This window comes from Gymnodraco acuticeps, unplaced genomic scaffold (genome assembly GCF_902827175.1).
Source record: "Gymnodraco acuticeps unplaced genomic scaffold, fGymAcu1.1, whole genome shotgun sequence".
Lineage (NCBI taxonomy): Eukaryota > Metazoa > Chordata > Actinopteri > Perciformes > Bathydraconidae > Gymnodraco > Gymnodraco acuticeps.
In genome coordinates, this window is record NW_022990238.1 from 795,348 (window position 1) to 809,864 (window position 14,517).

The following is a 14,517-nucleotide window of genomic DNA, read 5'->3' on the forward strand; positions in this document are numbered from 1 at the left end:
AACACACGCAAGAAAACAATGTGGGAGTCTTACTGTTTGCATTTGTGTGCACGCGAAGCACTGACGGTGAGCGTGGTACGTGTGTTTGCTTCTACTACATCTCTTCTTCTCTGTGCTCAATGCTACCTGAACACATAGACAGATCAACAGAGAGGATTGGGCGATCTCAGCATGTATCCATCCCATCGTCCTCTCTCCTCTCTGACCCCTACTGAGGCACGGACATGGCGGTGCATCCACAAATACCGCTCACAATGCCAGGGCTCTCTGTGGAAGACAGGAGGGGAAGGAGGGGGTGCAGTGTGGAGGTGGAGAGGAGACGTGATTTGAATGTAGACGGCACTCATATACGTGTTGTTGAAGGAAAGGACAGAAGGAGGAGTGAAGTTAATTGATCGGCGCAAGGGGTTCATTTGGCTTGTTTGCTTTGTTTTTAGCAAAAATGTAATTACTTATTCTTTGTTATGTGCTATTGTGGAGAAAATCGATTGTGTCAGAAACACACACAATGCAAAGATAGACATGTGGCACTCAACACTGGATCCCTGAAAGCCATGTGTCCATCCTCCCTGCTCTGCTGGGCACGCTTGGTCTGGCTGAATACCATCTTTTGTCCCCTATAAGCATCTTATTTAGGTCATTGTGTAAACGAGTAACCTCACACACAGTTTCACATACACATAGACACAGCAGGTGCTGCACCAGTAGGATGCAGGCATGGGAGATGGGAAGGTGGGAGGGAGGACAGAGAATCTCCGGGGGAATCTATAGGTGTGTGCTTGTGTTGCATATGAATGTGTGTGTTTGTTGTGTGTATATCTAGGGGACTGCCAAAACTGTGGACCTGCATACATAAACACCAACAGAACTGCAAAAGCTGACAAACTCACATTCAGGCACATGCAAGTATATGCACGCTATATTCACACACTGCTTTGTTTCCTCACGCACAGATATACACACACACACACACATACACACAGATGAATAATGCTACTGTGCCTCTGGTGGGATGCACCACTGTCCCTGGGGCGGGCTGAATGCCGGAATATTGTGCTGGAACCGGCTGATACACACACAAAACACACACACACACAAAACACACACTCAGTGCTCCGTCTCCAGGTGACTCTGTTCCTTTTATAGAACAGAACACTCTCCACCCCTCCTCTCTTTATTCCTTTTTTGTATGAATGCATAAATACGCTCTCAAAAACACCCACACACACATGCATACACCGGAAAGAGATAACAGATAGACACAGCCACATGCACTCACACACTGGAACAAACACACCAAGCCCAAAAACACACCATATGAACCCCCTGCTGGTGTACTGAAAGCATGTGCGCAAATACACACTGTAAGACTTCCCACTTCCCCTTGGAGGAAATTGGAGTTTGCATCTGTGCAGGGGAAGACAGGGAGGAGAGAGGAGGAGAAAAACAAGTCTAAGTTGAACCTCTTATGAAACACTGCATCAAAGATGAATCAGATAAAATCGCTTCACATTATTTGTGTAAGTACATTTTAATATCTTGGAGTAGTTATGAAAAAGGGGCTAAGTCTGGGGATCATGTTTGTTCCAAAACAATAACAAGGAATAATGCATTATACAAAGTCAGCTGGAAAGCTAAATAGCCACAGAGGCTCTGTAAGTGAGTTCAGTTAGCAGGTCTCCCTTGAAAAAGAGATCAATGATCTCAATGGGATTTATCTGTCTAAATAAAGGTTTGAAATGAAATGAAGTTGAGAATGTGCTATGAACCAATAAGGATTATGCCTACAATCCTGCACCCATCTTACGCCTTCCTTCCCAAGACATGCACTGCACGCCTCACCTGTCTGCCACCTCCATCTTGAGAGGCTTACACAGAGACATATACAAACACATTCAAAGTTTCTTTAAAGCTGGAGAAGAAAAAAGTATTATATTGTTGTCGTTATTGTTGTGAAATCAAATTATATAAAATAAAGTGAATATAGATGTGTACATGTGTGTGTTCTAGTTTATGCTTGCTTAAACTCCTGGTGGAGGTCAAAATAGAAAGAGATGTTTTATATGAAAAGAGAAATGCAGAATGGCTGAACCTCATTGGCGCTAACCCTTGTATTTTTCTCTCTTTTCTTTCGCCCCCTCTCTCCTTGCCTTCAGAACCCCTAACCCCCCTTCCCCGTCTCACCTCACCTCCCCCTCCCAGCTCTGGCTACAGACGCAGAGAGTTATGCAGTCCTTCCGTGAGCGCAGCGGTGGTTACCACAGCAACCAACCCTGCTACCAGCAGGAGCCTCATGAATTATCCCGTCTGGAGACCTACCGGCAACACCCGCATCATCCCCACCCTCAGCACCCGCACCCAGGCCCCGGTCCACACCCAGTCCCTGGTCCACACCCAGTCCCCGGTCCACACCCAGGCCCAGGCCCAGGCCCAGGCCCAGGGCACACCAGGTCAGGCTATGAGGCTCATCCACTGGTGAACCCCACCACCATGCCTCCGGCTGGGGGACCGGGAACAGCAGGAGTACCCAAGGACTGTTACAGTCAGCAAGCATACCCTGGTTACCCTGGCAATGGTGGAGGGAATGGGAGTGGAAATGGGATCCCAGCATCCTCGCAGGCAAAGAAATCCTACAGAGGAAGCAAAGTGCCCCCACCAAACCCCGGACAACACCTACAGGGTCCCGGGGGCTATAGTAACCACATGGGCCCGGGGAGTTACTCAGCCCAGTATATGAGTGAGGGTCACCTCCAGCAGAAATGGGAGGACTCAGCCCAGTTAGCACAGTATGACCCAGAGATGGTGGGGCGTATGGAGGCTGGTGGGACCCCCGCACCTGTGTCTTCTCAGTATATGGACCAGAACATGCTGGGCCACTCGCAGACCCAGTGCCACCAGCCCTCCACCCCTGCCTATACTAGCCCCCACCATCAGCCTCACCCCCCTAACCCTTCCCCCTCCCCTCTCATGTACCCCCAGAGTCACCTTCATTACCCACAGCATTCACCCTCTCCTTCGCCATACATGGAAAAGTGCAGCCCTATGCCCCAGTGTTATAAAGGTTACAACATACCCCCCAACTCCCAGTATGGCAGACAAATGAGCAGCCACAGCAATCTGAAGCCAGGGGCTTACCGGTCGACCCAGAACAGTTACGGCTACCAGCAGACTCCCTCCAGAGGTTATGAGCAGCAGCCCCCTTTACAGGCCATGCCTAACCCCCAGGAGCCCCACCCTAAATACCAACACTACAGCCAACCACAACAGAACTACTGTCTCTCTGAGCTGTCTGTCAGATCACCAGAACAGTATTATCAGACCTGCAGCCCCTCCTCAAGCCACTCCCCTGCACGGTCTGTAGGACGCTCCCCCTCGTACAGCTCCACCCCTTCACCACTAATGATCAATCCAGAGTCGTTCCAGTATGTCCAACCTCCCATGACCCCTGGGGCAGCTTCATCCGCTTCATCCTCTTCAGCTGGTATACAGGAGCAAACCAATACCAACACCATGTTGATGCCCCCACGCTCACACCCCTCACCCAATGTGCCCCACGCAGCCCCCCACATCTACACTACGACGCCACAGGTCCCCACCATGAAAGAACGCTTCTCAGAGAAGCTGTTGTCAAACCCCAGCTTGTGGAGTCTGAATGCCCTCACCTCTCAGGTAGAGAACATCTCTAATAATGTCCAGCAGCTGCTGCTTTCAGAGGCTATGGTGGCCAACAAGAAAAGTGGTAAGCGCAGCAGTGGAGGAAGCAACAGCAGTGCTGGAACTGGAGCATCCACCAAAAAGGGTGAGGAGTACAAAAGTCCTGCTTATCCAGATGGGGGTGGTGGTAGTATTGGCGGAGGCGCCATGCAGGACCCTTATTCTACACCACAGCACCAGCCAATGCCCATGGAGCTCCAGGAGGGAGGATACTCCAGCAGTAGTGATGAACAGCTGGAGAGGGGATACTACTACTGTGGCCAGGGCAGAAGTCCAGCACAGGCCCCCAATAACACACAACTCAGCCTGGACACAGCCTCTTCCTGCTCGATGACATCTCCAGATGATATGTCCACCAGGTCTGGGGACTCAGGTCTGCACAACCTTACCCCTGATCCTAATAGATGTCAGTCATCGCAGGGAGGAGATGGCATGAGTACTCCAGTGAAGAGCATTGGTGATGAGAGGTCGCCGACAAGCTTTACAATCCCTAGTCCTATGAAACAAGAAAGAGACTCCCCTTCAGATATACAGCATATTAACGAGCCTGTCAAAGAGAACTTTGAAGAATCAGCCTGGACGGAGAAAACGTCCGAGAAAGAGGAGGTGTCCACACAAAACACTCCTGACCATGAAAGAGATTCAGACACAACTAAATCAACAGAGCATCTGGAGAAATGGTCAGATGAAGAAAAATGCCCAGCTCTCTACAGCAAAGTAAACGAAGAAGAGACAGAAACTAAATATTGCTATAAGGAGACTGTGTACCAAGAGGCTCAGAGCAAATATGACCCTGATACAAGAGACTCAGTTGAACAATCCCCAGCAGCTCTCTCTGACACCAGCCACAAGGAACACTTTGGCCATGAGATGAAATCCGAGGCGTTCAAGTCTGAGTCACCAACTGCGTCTGAGAGCTCAGTGAAAACGTTGCCTTTCATTTCTAGGGGTGACCTTGAACAGGATCAATATTCCACAGAGAAGGAGGACAGCTCAGAAAACCCCTCTCCCAGCCCCCAAGTTGAAGCCTTGGATGAGAGCAACTCAGACAAAAGAGAAAGGAGAGATGATGAGGATGAGGAAGAGATGGAGGAGGAGGGGGTTGGACAGGAGGAGGCCAATGAAGAGCAAGAAGAAGAAATACAGAAACAACAACCTTCTCTTTCCCCTCCTCTGTCTGTAGAGGCAAGGGAGGATCTCGGAGAGGGGGAGAAAGTGTCATCCACTGAGGAACACATGAATAACAGAGATGGGCAAGAAAAGCCTCCTGGAGATTTCTGCAGCAGGACAGAGAGTGAGAGTACTGAGCTCCAGACTGACAACGAGCCTTCAGGGGCGCATGCCCATCCAAATGCAGCAGCAGCAACAGCAGATGCTTCTGCGAGAGAGTCAGCCATTGGGGACACTGCTCCCCAGCCTCAGTCTGCTATGCCAGTTTTTTCGGCTCTCAATGACAAGACAACACCTTCAGCTCAGACCAGAGATCATATTGATCACATTGACACTAAAGTATTGGAGCCAGATTCTCCTCAGCTGCCAGGAAAGTCAATACTTCCCTCAGCCCCCTCCTGGGCTGACACTCCACCCTCCCCCAAAAAAGGTGATGAGGACATGGAGCCAGGCATCAGCTGCGCCAGTGCTGTGACCCCTTTGGCCAAGCCAGAACCTGTGGCCCCATCTGCTCAGCCGAGGGCATTTGGACGTAAGCATGCCAGGGGCAGGAGAAGAATCATGCATTCAGGTGTGGGAATCAGGCGACAGCAAGGCTTGGAAAGGGAGGGGGAAAAGGAAGAGGAAGGAGCCTCTTCACATACACAGAAGCTCTGCGTGCCTCTAAGCAAATTAGAGCTGTTTTCAGATCAAATTGACATAACTCATCAAGAATCTATTGTGAGCCAAACTCCCAAAATGCTATCTGATGGTTTTCGTTCAAGAATGTGTACTCGCTCATTCAATGCACCAGAGGTGCCACCCAAGGTTGAGCCTCATGTAAAGAGAAAACCAGGCCCAAAACCAGGACCAAAGCCGGGACTCAAACCTGGGCCAAAACCAAGTCCAAAACCAGGGCTTAAACCTGGTCTAAAGCCTGGACCAAAGCCCGGGCCAAAACCTGGACCTAAACCAGGACCAAAACCTGTGCAAAATGAACCTGAGCTGCCACAGAAAATTGAGACTCCTGTGAAAAGAAAACCAGGACCTAAACCAGGTTCAAAACCTGCGCCAAAACCTGGACCAAAACCCAGTCAAAAAGCAGCTCCAAAACCAGTACCGAAGCCTGGACCAAAGTCTGCAGATGTTTTGCCCCCTGATGACACCTCACCCATCAAGCCCTCAGTTGGTCGCCCCAAAGGCTCAGTTTCGAAAGCAAAGATCGTACAACAAGAAGAAATCATTCCACCTTTGCCAGACTTGCCTAGCAGGGTCAGGAAGAGCCCAACAGTTACAATATCACAAGTAAATCAGGATGTAAAAGCAGTAAACCAGGAAGAAAATAAACCAAACCCGGAGGTTAAGGCACCAGAAAAGGAGAGTAAGAACATGATATTGAGATCCAGAAAGCCCTCGCAAGAAAAACTGTCAAAAGAAAAAATCAAAGCGGAAGATATTCTGCCCCAGACATTGACAGAAATTAAACCCAGTGATGATTCACCAAAAGTAGAGGAGTCTGATATTTTGGAACAACCTCCAACTCCTATTCCTAATGCAGTCAAAAACAGAGATGTTCCAGCAGACCCACCCACACCACTTGCCCAACCAGTCCCAACTGAACCATCTGAAGAAAAGACATCACTTCCATTGAAACGGAAAACAAGCCCAGAACTTTCTACAACACCAGTAAAGAAAAAGAGAGGTCCGAAGCCCAAACCAAAAATCATACCACCCCAACCCCCTCTGCTGGAACAGGTTGTCTCCACACCTAAAGAGAAAGGTGTCAGAGGTACCAGAAGAAAGCGAGGGCCACCCAAGAAAACATCTTCAGTCGCTCCACCACCCAAAGACACTCCTCCAAACATCAGTGAAACTGATATCGCTAGTGATGTGCCTGTGGTGCCTCCTCAAGGCCCCACTAGAACGAAAGTTCTCCCACCACGCAAAGGCAGAGGACAGAAGTACGAGGCCATGGTGCAGAAAATAACATCTCCTAGTTCGAAGAAACACCTCCCAATTCCTCAGATAGACACTAATCTAACTGATGATGTGACAGCTAAGGCTTTGTCTCAACATGTCTTAAAGGAAGGTGAGGCAACTATGCTCATAAATAGCACTGAAATTATAGAGGGAGAAGTCAAAAGTATAGAGTCTAGACAAGAGGGAGTGAAACAACCTGAAGGAGTGGATAGAAAAAAGGAGATTACACGAGAAGAAGAAAAGCGTGAGGTTATTCAAGAGGCAGTAACACCAGATGAAGTGAGACAACGGGTGACAGAAGAGCTATTAAATAAGGCAGAGACAAGACAACAAAACTCTGAAACAAAGACACAACAGGATCCTGGAGCTGACAAGGTTTGGAGCTCAATAGACCCCCAAGAAGAAGTCAGGGCTCCAGGAGATTCTGCACTACAGGCCTTAGAAAGTGTATCTTCTGCTTCCAAGTCCTCGAGAACTAAAAGGAAGCGATGGGCAATGGTGGAGAGCACAGATGCCACAGTAGTAGCCTTGGAAGCAGGGAGCCTAATAGTTACAACACCAAGGCTGGCCAAGCAGAGGGCCATTAAAAACAACCATGAGATGCATCTAAAACAGAGGAGAAAGAAGAGAAAAGGCCAAGCTTCTCTGGAAGAAACAGAGACAGTTGAGGAGACAAATATTGAAACAGCAGAACAACAACATGAGAAGGAAGAAGAGAAGGTAACACCCACAGAGCCCACAAGACCTCTGCCAATCAGCACAGATGAGATTACAGAAGCCCCCCAGGTTACAAGCACAGAACTCATTAAGAAACCTAGGAGAGGCAGAAAACCTTCCACAAATCCAAGTAAGAGAAAACGAGGAAAATCCTCATTAGAGCAGATTCCAGGAAAGCCAATGAAAGTCCACAAAAAGCCTGGGCCAAAACCTGGGATGAAAGATGCCATGGAGGTTATTGAGGCAGTAGTAAGGGCTGCAGGGTGTGAAAGTATCCAAAAAGAGGAGAGAGAAAAAGAAGAAATGGAAAGAAGAGAAACAGAAATAGATGAAAGATCTGAGCCATGTATCATGGGTCCTGTGGTAACAGTAACAGAAAAACAAACTGAGATTGTTACTATGAAAAGAATCAGGCGCAAACCAGTCCATCAAAATCCCAATATGTCTTTCTGTCCTTATGTAAGGATTAACAACTCCAGAGACTTCTCTTCTTGGTGTGCCATAGTCAACAAGCCTGAAGATGCAGTAATCTTTCAGAGACGTAGAAAAAAAGGCATTCTCAGAATGAGAAATCCTTTCACAGTTGCAAAAGGTGTGCCAAACACTGCTGCCATGCTACAGGGACCCTTGGTAAAAATGAATCTAATTGACAAGTGTCTTACATGTTGCCTCTGCGGAAAGCCAGCAAATTACAAAGACTTAGGTGATTTGTGCGGCCCCTACTACACAGAGGATTGCGTACCACGGAAGATTTTGACCATGGAGCACACAGAGTCCCTCAGGGAAGAGTCACAGAAAACCGACGACAAAAACAGTAGCAGCAGTGACGAACCGAGCAACTCTTTAAAGAATGAGGGCGAGGGCAGCACAGAAAAGGAGGGCGGTACAGAGGCGTCAGCTCAAGAGGGCAGTAGTAGCAGGCACCATCATTGGCGCTATCGGCGGGCAGAAAGAGCCGAGAGAACGGGTCAGGAGGCTGGTCCACGAAGATTAAAGCTCCGAGAGAGGTTCAGGAGGATGCAGCAGCTTCAGGCTGTCAGCTCAGGGGCCTCGAGTGACCAAGAGAGGGGGGGCAGTGTGTTTCAACGGCTACAAGTAGAAGCAGAGAGTAAAGAGCACTGGGCCCATGAAAACTGCACCATCTGGACCAAGGGGGTAGTAATGGTAGCTGGGAGGCTCTACGGACTGAGGGAGGCTGCCAGCAACTCAGCCCAAGCGGTACGATAGCAATTACAAACATGAAGTCAATTCTAAAAATGTGTGCATGCTTACGGAACAAAAAATACATATGTTGCAGGTTCTTTGAGAAATTGAAGTTAACTTTTGACTTTTTTTCTCTTTTTTTCCTCTCTATGTCCCTCTATTGGTCATTTTGAATGTTACTATATTGGTCTTGGTCCATATGCCCGTCTGTCTGACTAACTTCAGAGCTGCTTCAAGTGCCAGATTGTGGGGGCGTCCCTCAGCTGCTGTTGGAGAGGATGCTCTCATAAATACCACTATGTCTGCGCCAAAGAGATAGGTAAGAGACCACAGCGACAGAATGAAGTAAGCAACAAGGGATGGAAGTGTGGAGGGAGGTCAGAAAAACTGAGGGGAAATGATGAGCGATATTGGGAATGTGAAATTGAGCATGAGTTTAGAGGGAAATGGGTAGGGGAACAAATAAGGAAGGTAGGGGGAAAAAGAAAAGGAGAGGGAAGAAATCAAGGGGAGGGAAAATGGATGTGGGTGGAATGAGAGAAGGAGAAAGCATCAAGAAGTAACATTATTGAGTGCGAGAAAAGATATCTCAGAGTGCTAGGGGAGAAAGAGGAAAGTGGGGAGGGAACAGGAGCCTTGAATAAAGGGGATGATGAGAGGAAAGTGGGACCCTGGAGTGTGCAAGAGGGAGAGGGGGATGAGATAGAGGGAGGAGGGTGTGTATGCGTGCATTATTGACCACAACCCCTGTGGCTCCATCCATCCATTCTGCTGTCTGGGGAATGTGTGTGTGTGTGTGTGTGTGTGTGTGTGTGGTGTGTGTGGTGTGTGTGTGTGTGGTGTGTGTGTGTGTGTGTGTGTGTGTGTGTGGTGTGTGTGTGTGTGTGTGTGTGTGTGTGTGTGTGTGTGTGTGTGTGTGTGTGTGTGTGTGTGTGTGTGTGTGTGTGTTAGCATGCATCGATGTGTGTGCCTTCCTGCATGAACGCTGGCTCAAAAACTTCACTTGTGCCACGTTCCCTTCAATTCTTGTGAGTGTGTGTGGTGTGTGTGTGTGGTGTGTGTGTGGTGTGTGTGTGTGTGTGTGTGTGTGTGTGTGTGTGTGTGTGTGTGTGTGTGTGTGTGTGTGTGTGTGTGTGTATATGTGTGTGTGTGTCTTTGATCATTGTTGTCAATATAAGTTAGTGTCTGTGTGTCAGCACATGTGTTGTATGGCTTCCCCTTACATTACCTCATGCCAAGGAAGTACAGTGTGAGGATTAGAAGGCCTGCCACGTCTGCCGAGCCTGCACAGGGTGCAGAGCGAGGCCCTTTTTAATCCTGCTGAGTGCACCAGCCATATCTGACTGCCTGCCTGCCTGTATCGCTACTCACCCTCTCAGCCTCTTCTGTTGCTCTCTCGCTCTTGCTTTCTCTCCCTCTCTTTCTCCCCCTATCTACCTCTTTTGTGAGCATTTTTCATTTTAAACTTACCTGTATGTCATATATCATTATATTTCAAGGGGGGGGGGGGGGGGTTCTGTGCACTCGACTCATGCTATTGGTTCATTTATTATTATTGTTTATCTGCAACATTGTAGCTTATTCTCTTCTCCTTTTCTTTGTTTATCTTTTCCTGCTTAGGCTGCACATTCCATGAGGATGACTTCTCCATCAAATGTCCTAAACACGAGGTAAGAAAATGACTAGTGAATGAATGGTCATTAATGCTCATATTATTTCTTTTTGAGGGTTTAAAATACAGCATCCTGCTTTAACAGTGACTCATACATTGAAAAGGGAGGAAGGGTTGGATGGAGAAGATGTTGCATCTCCCAGGGTAACAACCTTCAGATTTTTGTGATTTCATATATTTTCATGTAAAGTGGGCGTCCACAGGATTGCATTTCCATTAGAGCTCTTATAACCTCTCTGCTCAAAAACGCTGTGCATGTGGTTTTGGTTTTTTTCTCCCTCATCCCGCTCCCCATCACACAAAACATTTGGTTCACACATTTCTGTCACAAGCAACAGCACCGTGGCTGGATAGACGATACTGTGCAGAACAGAAAACTAAATTGTCAGCTCTTGTAAAACAGAAAGAATCAGAGGGGGAAACACAAGGTTTCAAGTTGGTGTTTGTTGTATCACATAACCTATTATCTACTCCAATGACAAGAGAGTCAGGATCTCATCTTGGGCTGACCAATATTTTGTTACCTAATCAATATGTACCCAATGACCTTGGCAAACTGAACCCATATCAGCCACCAGTCACCAGGGTAAATACTCTGTTATGTGACCTGTGTGTATTACTGTCACTCAACACCCACTGTTATGACTGCCGACCGCTGCAATTACAACGGGTTACTGACTGTATTTGTGTTCATATGAAACGTCCACTCCACAGTCAGCTTTCCTGTAAGACAGACGCCATCTGGTGGTGACGAAATTACACTGCAGCACAAAGAGGAAGGTCAAATGCAGAGGGGAGGGGGGGGAGGGAAGTAGAAAGGGAGAGATGCTGACATTCAGCAGGGAGCAGCGGTGCATTGAGGCAGCAGTGGCAGTAGCCTCCCTCCCTCCCTCCCCTCTCTGCCTCTCTCTGCCTCTCTCTCCCCTTCCTGTTCTCCTCCATGCAGACTGACGGGGATGAAAAGCTGGCTGATGATCAAAACACCCCACCCAGCATCACTGCTTGCTTTCCTACCCTCATGCTTTCTCCACCCTTATCTCTCCCTATTTCTCTTGTTATTTCCTCATGTGTTCGCCTTATTTTGCTTGTGCGCCTCCCTGCTGTTTCAGCTCCCTCACTCTGTTCACCTCTCATCTCCTGCGAGCTCCCTTTTTTCCTCCATTTTTTGTCCCCCCTTCATCCCTTCCTTCTTCTTTCTCATCTCCTCTTCTCCTCGCCTATCCTCACCTCAACTCCCACGACTGACTAGCAGAAATAGAGCATGTGAAACAGAGAAAAAAGGAAAGGCAAGACAGAGAGAGATTGTTGTTAGCGAGCTGAGGCAGAGCTGTCATCAGCTAAGGGATCTGAAGGTCTGTGTGTGGGTCTGTGCTGCGCCAATTTAGGCTGAGCAGCCTAATCAAAGGGAAGAGCAGGAACATACGAACACACACACACATAGACAATCACCACCCCACCCATGGGTCCCCCTCTGAAATTCTCCCTCTGCCTGTGTTCACTTGGTTTGAGGGCTGGAACACACATATTGATGAAATCTCACACACATATAGAGCTAATGGACACACACTGTGCGCTTCTACACAGGTGTATTAACAAGTTACCTGTAAGCTCACTAACATAATTATGCACATATTGAGCGGCAGAGAGTGAAAAGCAGGGAGAAGTAAAGACAGTGTTGTGCTGCGGCTGAGTGGGAACAAAAGAGGAATGGGGGGAGTTACATCAGAGTGTGACAGCATAAAAGAGACAGGGATTGGAGGAGAGAAGAAGGGCAAGAGAGACAAGCCGCTCTCAGTGAAGGAGGAATTTAGATTGAAGGGGAATTAGTTAATTTAGGGAGGTAAAGAGAAAGAGAGGAGAGGAAGAAGGAGAGAGAGGGAGAGATAAAAGAGAAAAAGCTGCTCTGAGGGCAGGCCATAAGGATGGGCAACAGAGAGAAAGACAGAGAGAGTGAACGAGAGATACTTGGGGGCTGCAGAGGAGAATAAGGGGAAAGAAAGCACTCCTCCACAACACACCAGCGCAATTAGTAGGCGTTCCTGCTGTGTCTTTCTCAGTGGAGCTGGTTCACTGGCCAGCTGCATCCATCTCTCCACCGCTGCACACGGCAGCCAGCTCACCTTCATGTCTGCATATCTGCACAGAAACACTCACAAAGCTGCAGGTACAGCATATACACGAGAGCTCCCACCTGCAGAAGACATGGACGCACGTACATTTATTGCAGCTTTTGTGTTCATAAAACACATTTTTAGCACTTAAATAATGCAGATTTTCTGCAATGCTGTGGAGACAATGTAGCAGTCATAGAGGGAATACCTCAAAACCTCTCTGCGTGTATTTATGAATTCATCTGTCTCTCTTCCCTTTTTCTACAGGACCTGTAAGATATTCCAGTTCATCACCTCCAACACAAACACCACCTCTCAGCCAGAAAGGCGTCACTTATCCAGCAAGGCAAACAGAGATGTTGTCCTAACAGCCACCTATACCTAAAAAACACAAGGATGACTGACGGCGGACAGGCACATCAAGCCAGTGGAGATGGGGGAGGGTAAAAAGGCTGCTCTGAGGTGGAGGTAGGAGCAATACAAACCCCGGGAGAATGGCTCCGCAGAGAACAGCTGCTCCCTGAACCCCGGCCCGGAAACGTGTTTTCTCAACTGAGCCCCTTACTGGGAGGCAGAAGGCAGCGGCACTGTTTAACAGGAGGAAAGACTGCGCTTTGGAGACTGTGAATCTAGAGCCCAGTGCACAGGGGGGGCTCCTTTAAATGCAGAGCGAGGAACGTGTGTGTGTTCTGCCTTCGGATGGGTTGCTATCATATTCAGACACCTGGCGGACAGTGATTGGACAGGAGCATCCCTCTGGCCACCTTGTCTGTGAGCCAAGAAGTGTGTATGCGTGTGTGTCTGTGCGCGTGTGAGTGGGATAATCACATTGTCATTCTACAGCCACACCCATCCGTGTGTTTGGGCATTATGTGTGAGTGAAGAAGTTCGTCTCCAAGATGTCATTGCATCAAAAAAGCAGCAGCAGCAGCCAACCACTGGATGTACTATCTCAATGTGTGTGTTTAAAACAAGAGAGAAAACGAAACAAAAAAGGAACTGTACATGATGACGTGCTTTACAGGTTCTAAATATTCTGATATTGAAGAGTTCCGGAAAAAAATGGACGCAGTATTTTACTATAATGCTCTTATCTTCGGAGATGTATTTTGATGTGCATTATGACTATACAACATCATTGCGTCACTCTTGGTATATGTCAGGCTTTGTTGTAATTCCGAAATTAACAGAAAAAAATGAAAAAACTAAACTCTGTTCAAGAGTGTTACCCCATTTCAACTGTGTGCACATTCAATATACAGTAGACGACGCCATCATCACTCGACAGGTTGCAAATCGGGGCTCCGAGGGTCCAACCGGGAGTCAGGTCATCTCACCTCATATCTATGTACAGTTCAGAAGTATTACTGTTAAACATGGCCATCATGTATGATTATTTCACCCACAACAACATCGCAGAAAGACACACATTCACTCCAGATTTCATAACACTCCCGTCTGTTCGTGTATCTCAGATGTAGCCTCTTTCACTCTTCCATGCTATGTAACAACGCCCTGGACAGGGTGTGAGATTAAGTACTGGTCATATCAAAAAGAGACATATTTAAGTATTAGAGCATAAAAGAAAGTGCAAAAACGCCACACCAAACGTTCTCTTTTATGAAGCTCATTATTTAATGGTGTATATAAGTATTTGAAGCTGTTTAAATGTAAGATGTGATGTACTATTATAATTGTGTATAGTATTTCCTAGAGATGTTTATTTTCTATAAAATGGAATATGTTATTGCTTATAAAATGTTATTAAAAGAATCCATTGATGAAAAAAAATTACCTTTTTTGGGAATGTCACTTGTCATAAGTTGGAGCATGTCGTTTTATTGATTTCCATGTCTATTTGTTTGAAATCGATGACACAGCATCACTTTGTTTGAAATGTTTTTTGTAACGCCAATGTTAAATATACCAGCACCTTTCATGCTGCTATGACCAACGCCTGCTCTTTTTTGT

At 47.4% G+C, this 14,517-nt stretch overlaps 1 protein-coding gene across 1 annotated transcript; it reads left to right on the plus strand.

Annotated features, from left to right (window-relative positions):
- The first annotated feature begins 2,033 nt into the window (after positions 1–2,033).
- LOC117548838 (retinoic acid-induced protein 1) lies at positions 2,034–14,500 on the plus strand. Its single transcript, XM_034220331.1, has 4 exons — positions 2,034–8,778; positions 8,989–9,082; positions 10,384–10,433; positions 12,814–14,500. The coding sequence occupies exons 1-4, from the start codon at positions 2,227–2,229 to the stop codon at positions 12,820–12,822; spliced, it is 6,705 nt and encodes a 2,234-aa protein (XP_034076222.1). The 5' UTR covers positions 2,034–2,226; the 3' UTR covers positions 12,823–14,500.
- Positions 14,501–14,517: the final 17 nt, after the last annotated feature.

Bases quoted from the DNA above. Each gene is read 5' to 3' on its own strand.
- LOC117548838 (XM_034220331.1), top strand. From the start codon at position 2,227: ATGCAGTCCTTCCGTGAGCGCAGCGGTGGTTACCACAGCAACCAACCC. The intron at 8,779-8,988 runs GTACGATAGCAA...GACTAACTTCAG, and splicing joins CCAGCAACTCAGCCCAAGCG to AGCTGCTTCAAGTGCCAGAT. The intron at 9,083-10,383 runs GTAAGAGACCAC...TTTCCTGCTTAG, and splicing joins TGTCTGCGCCAAAGAGATAG to GCTGCACATTCCATGAGGAT.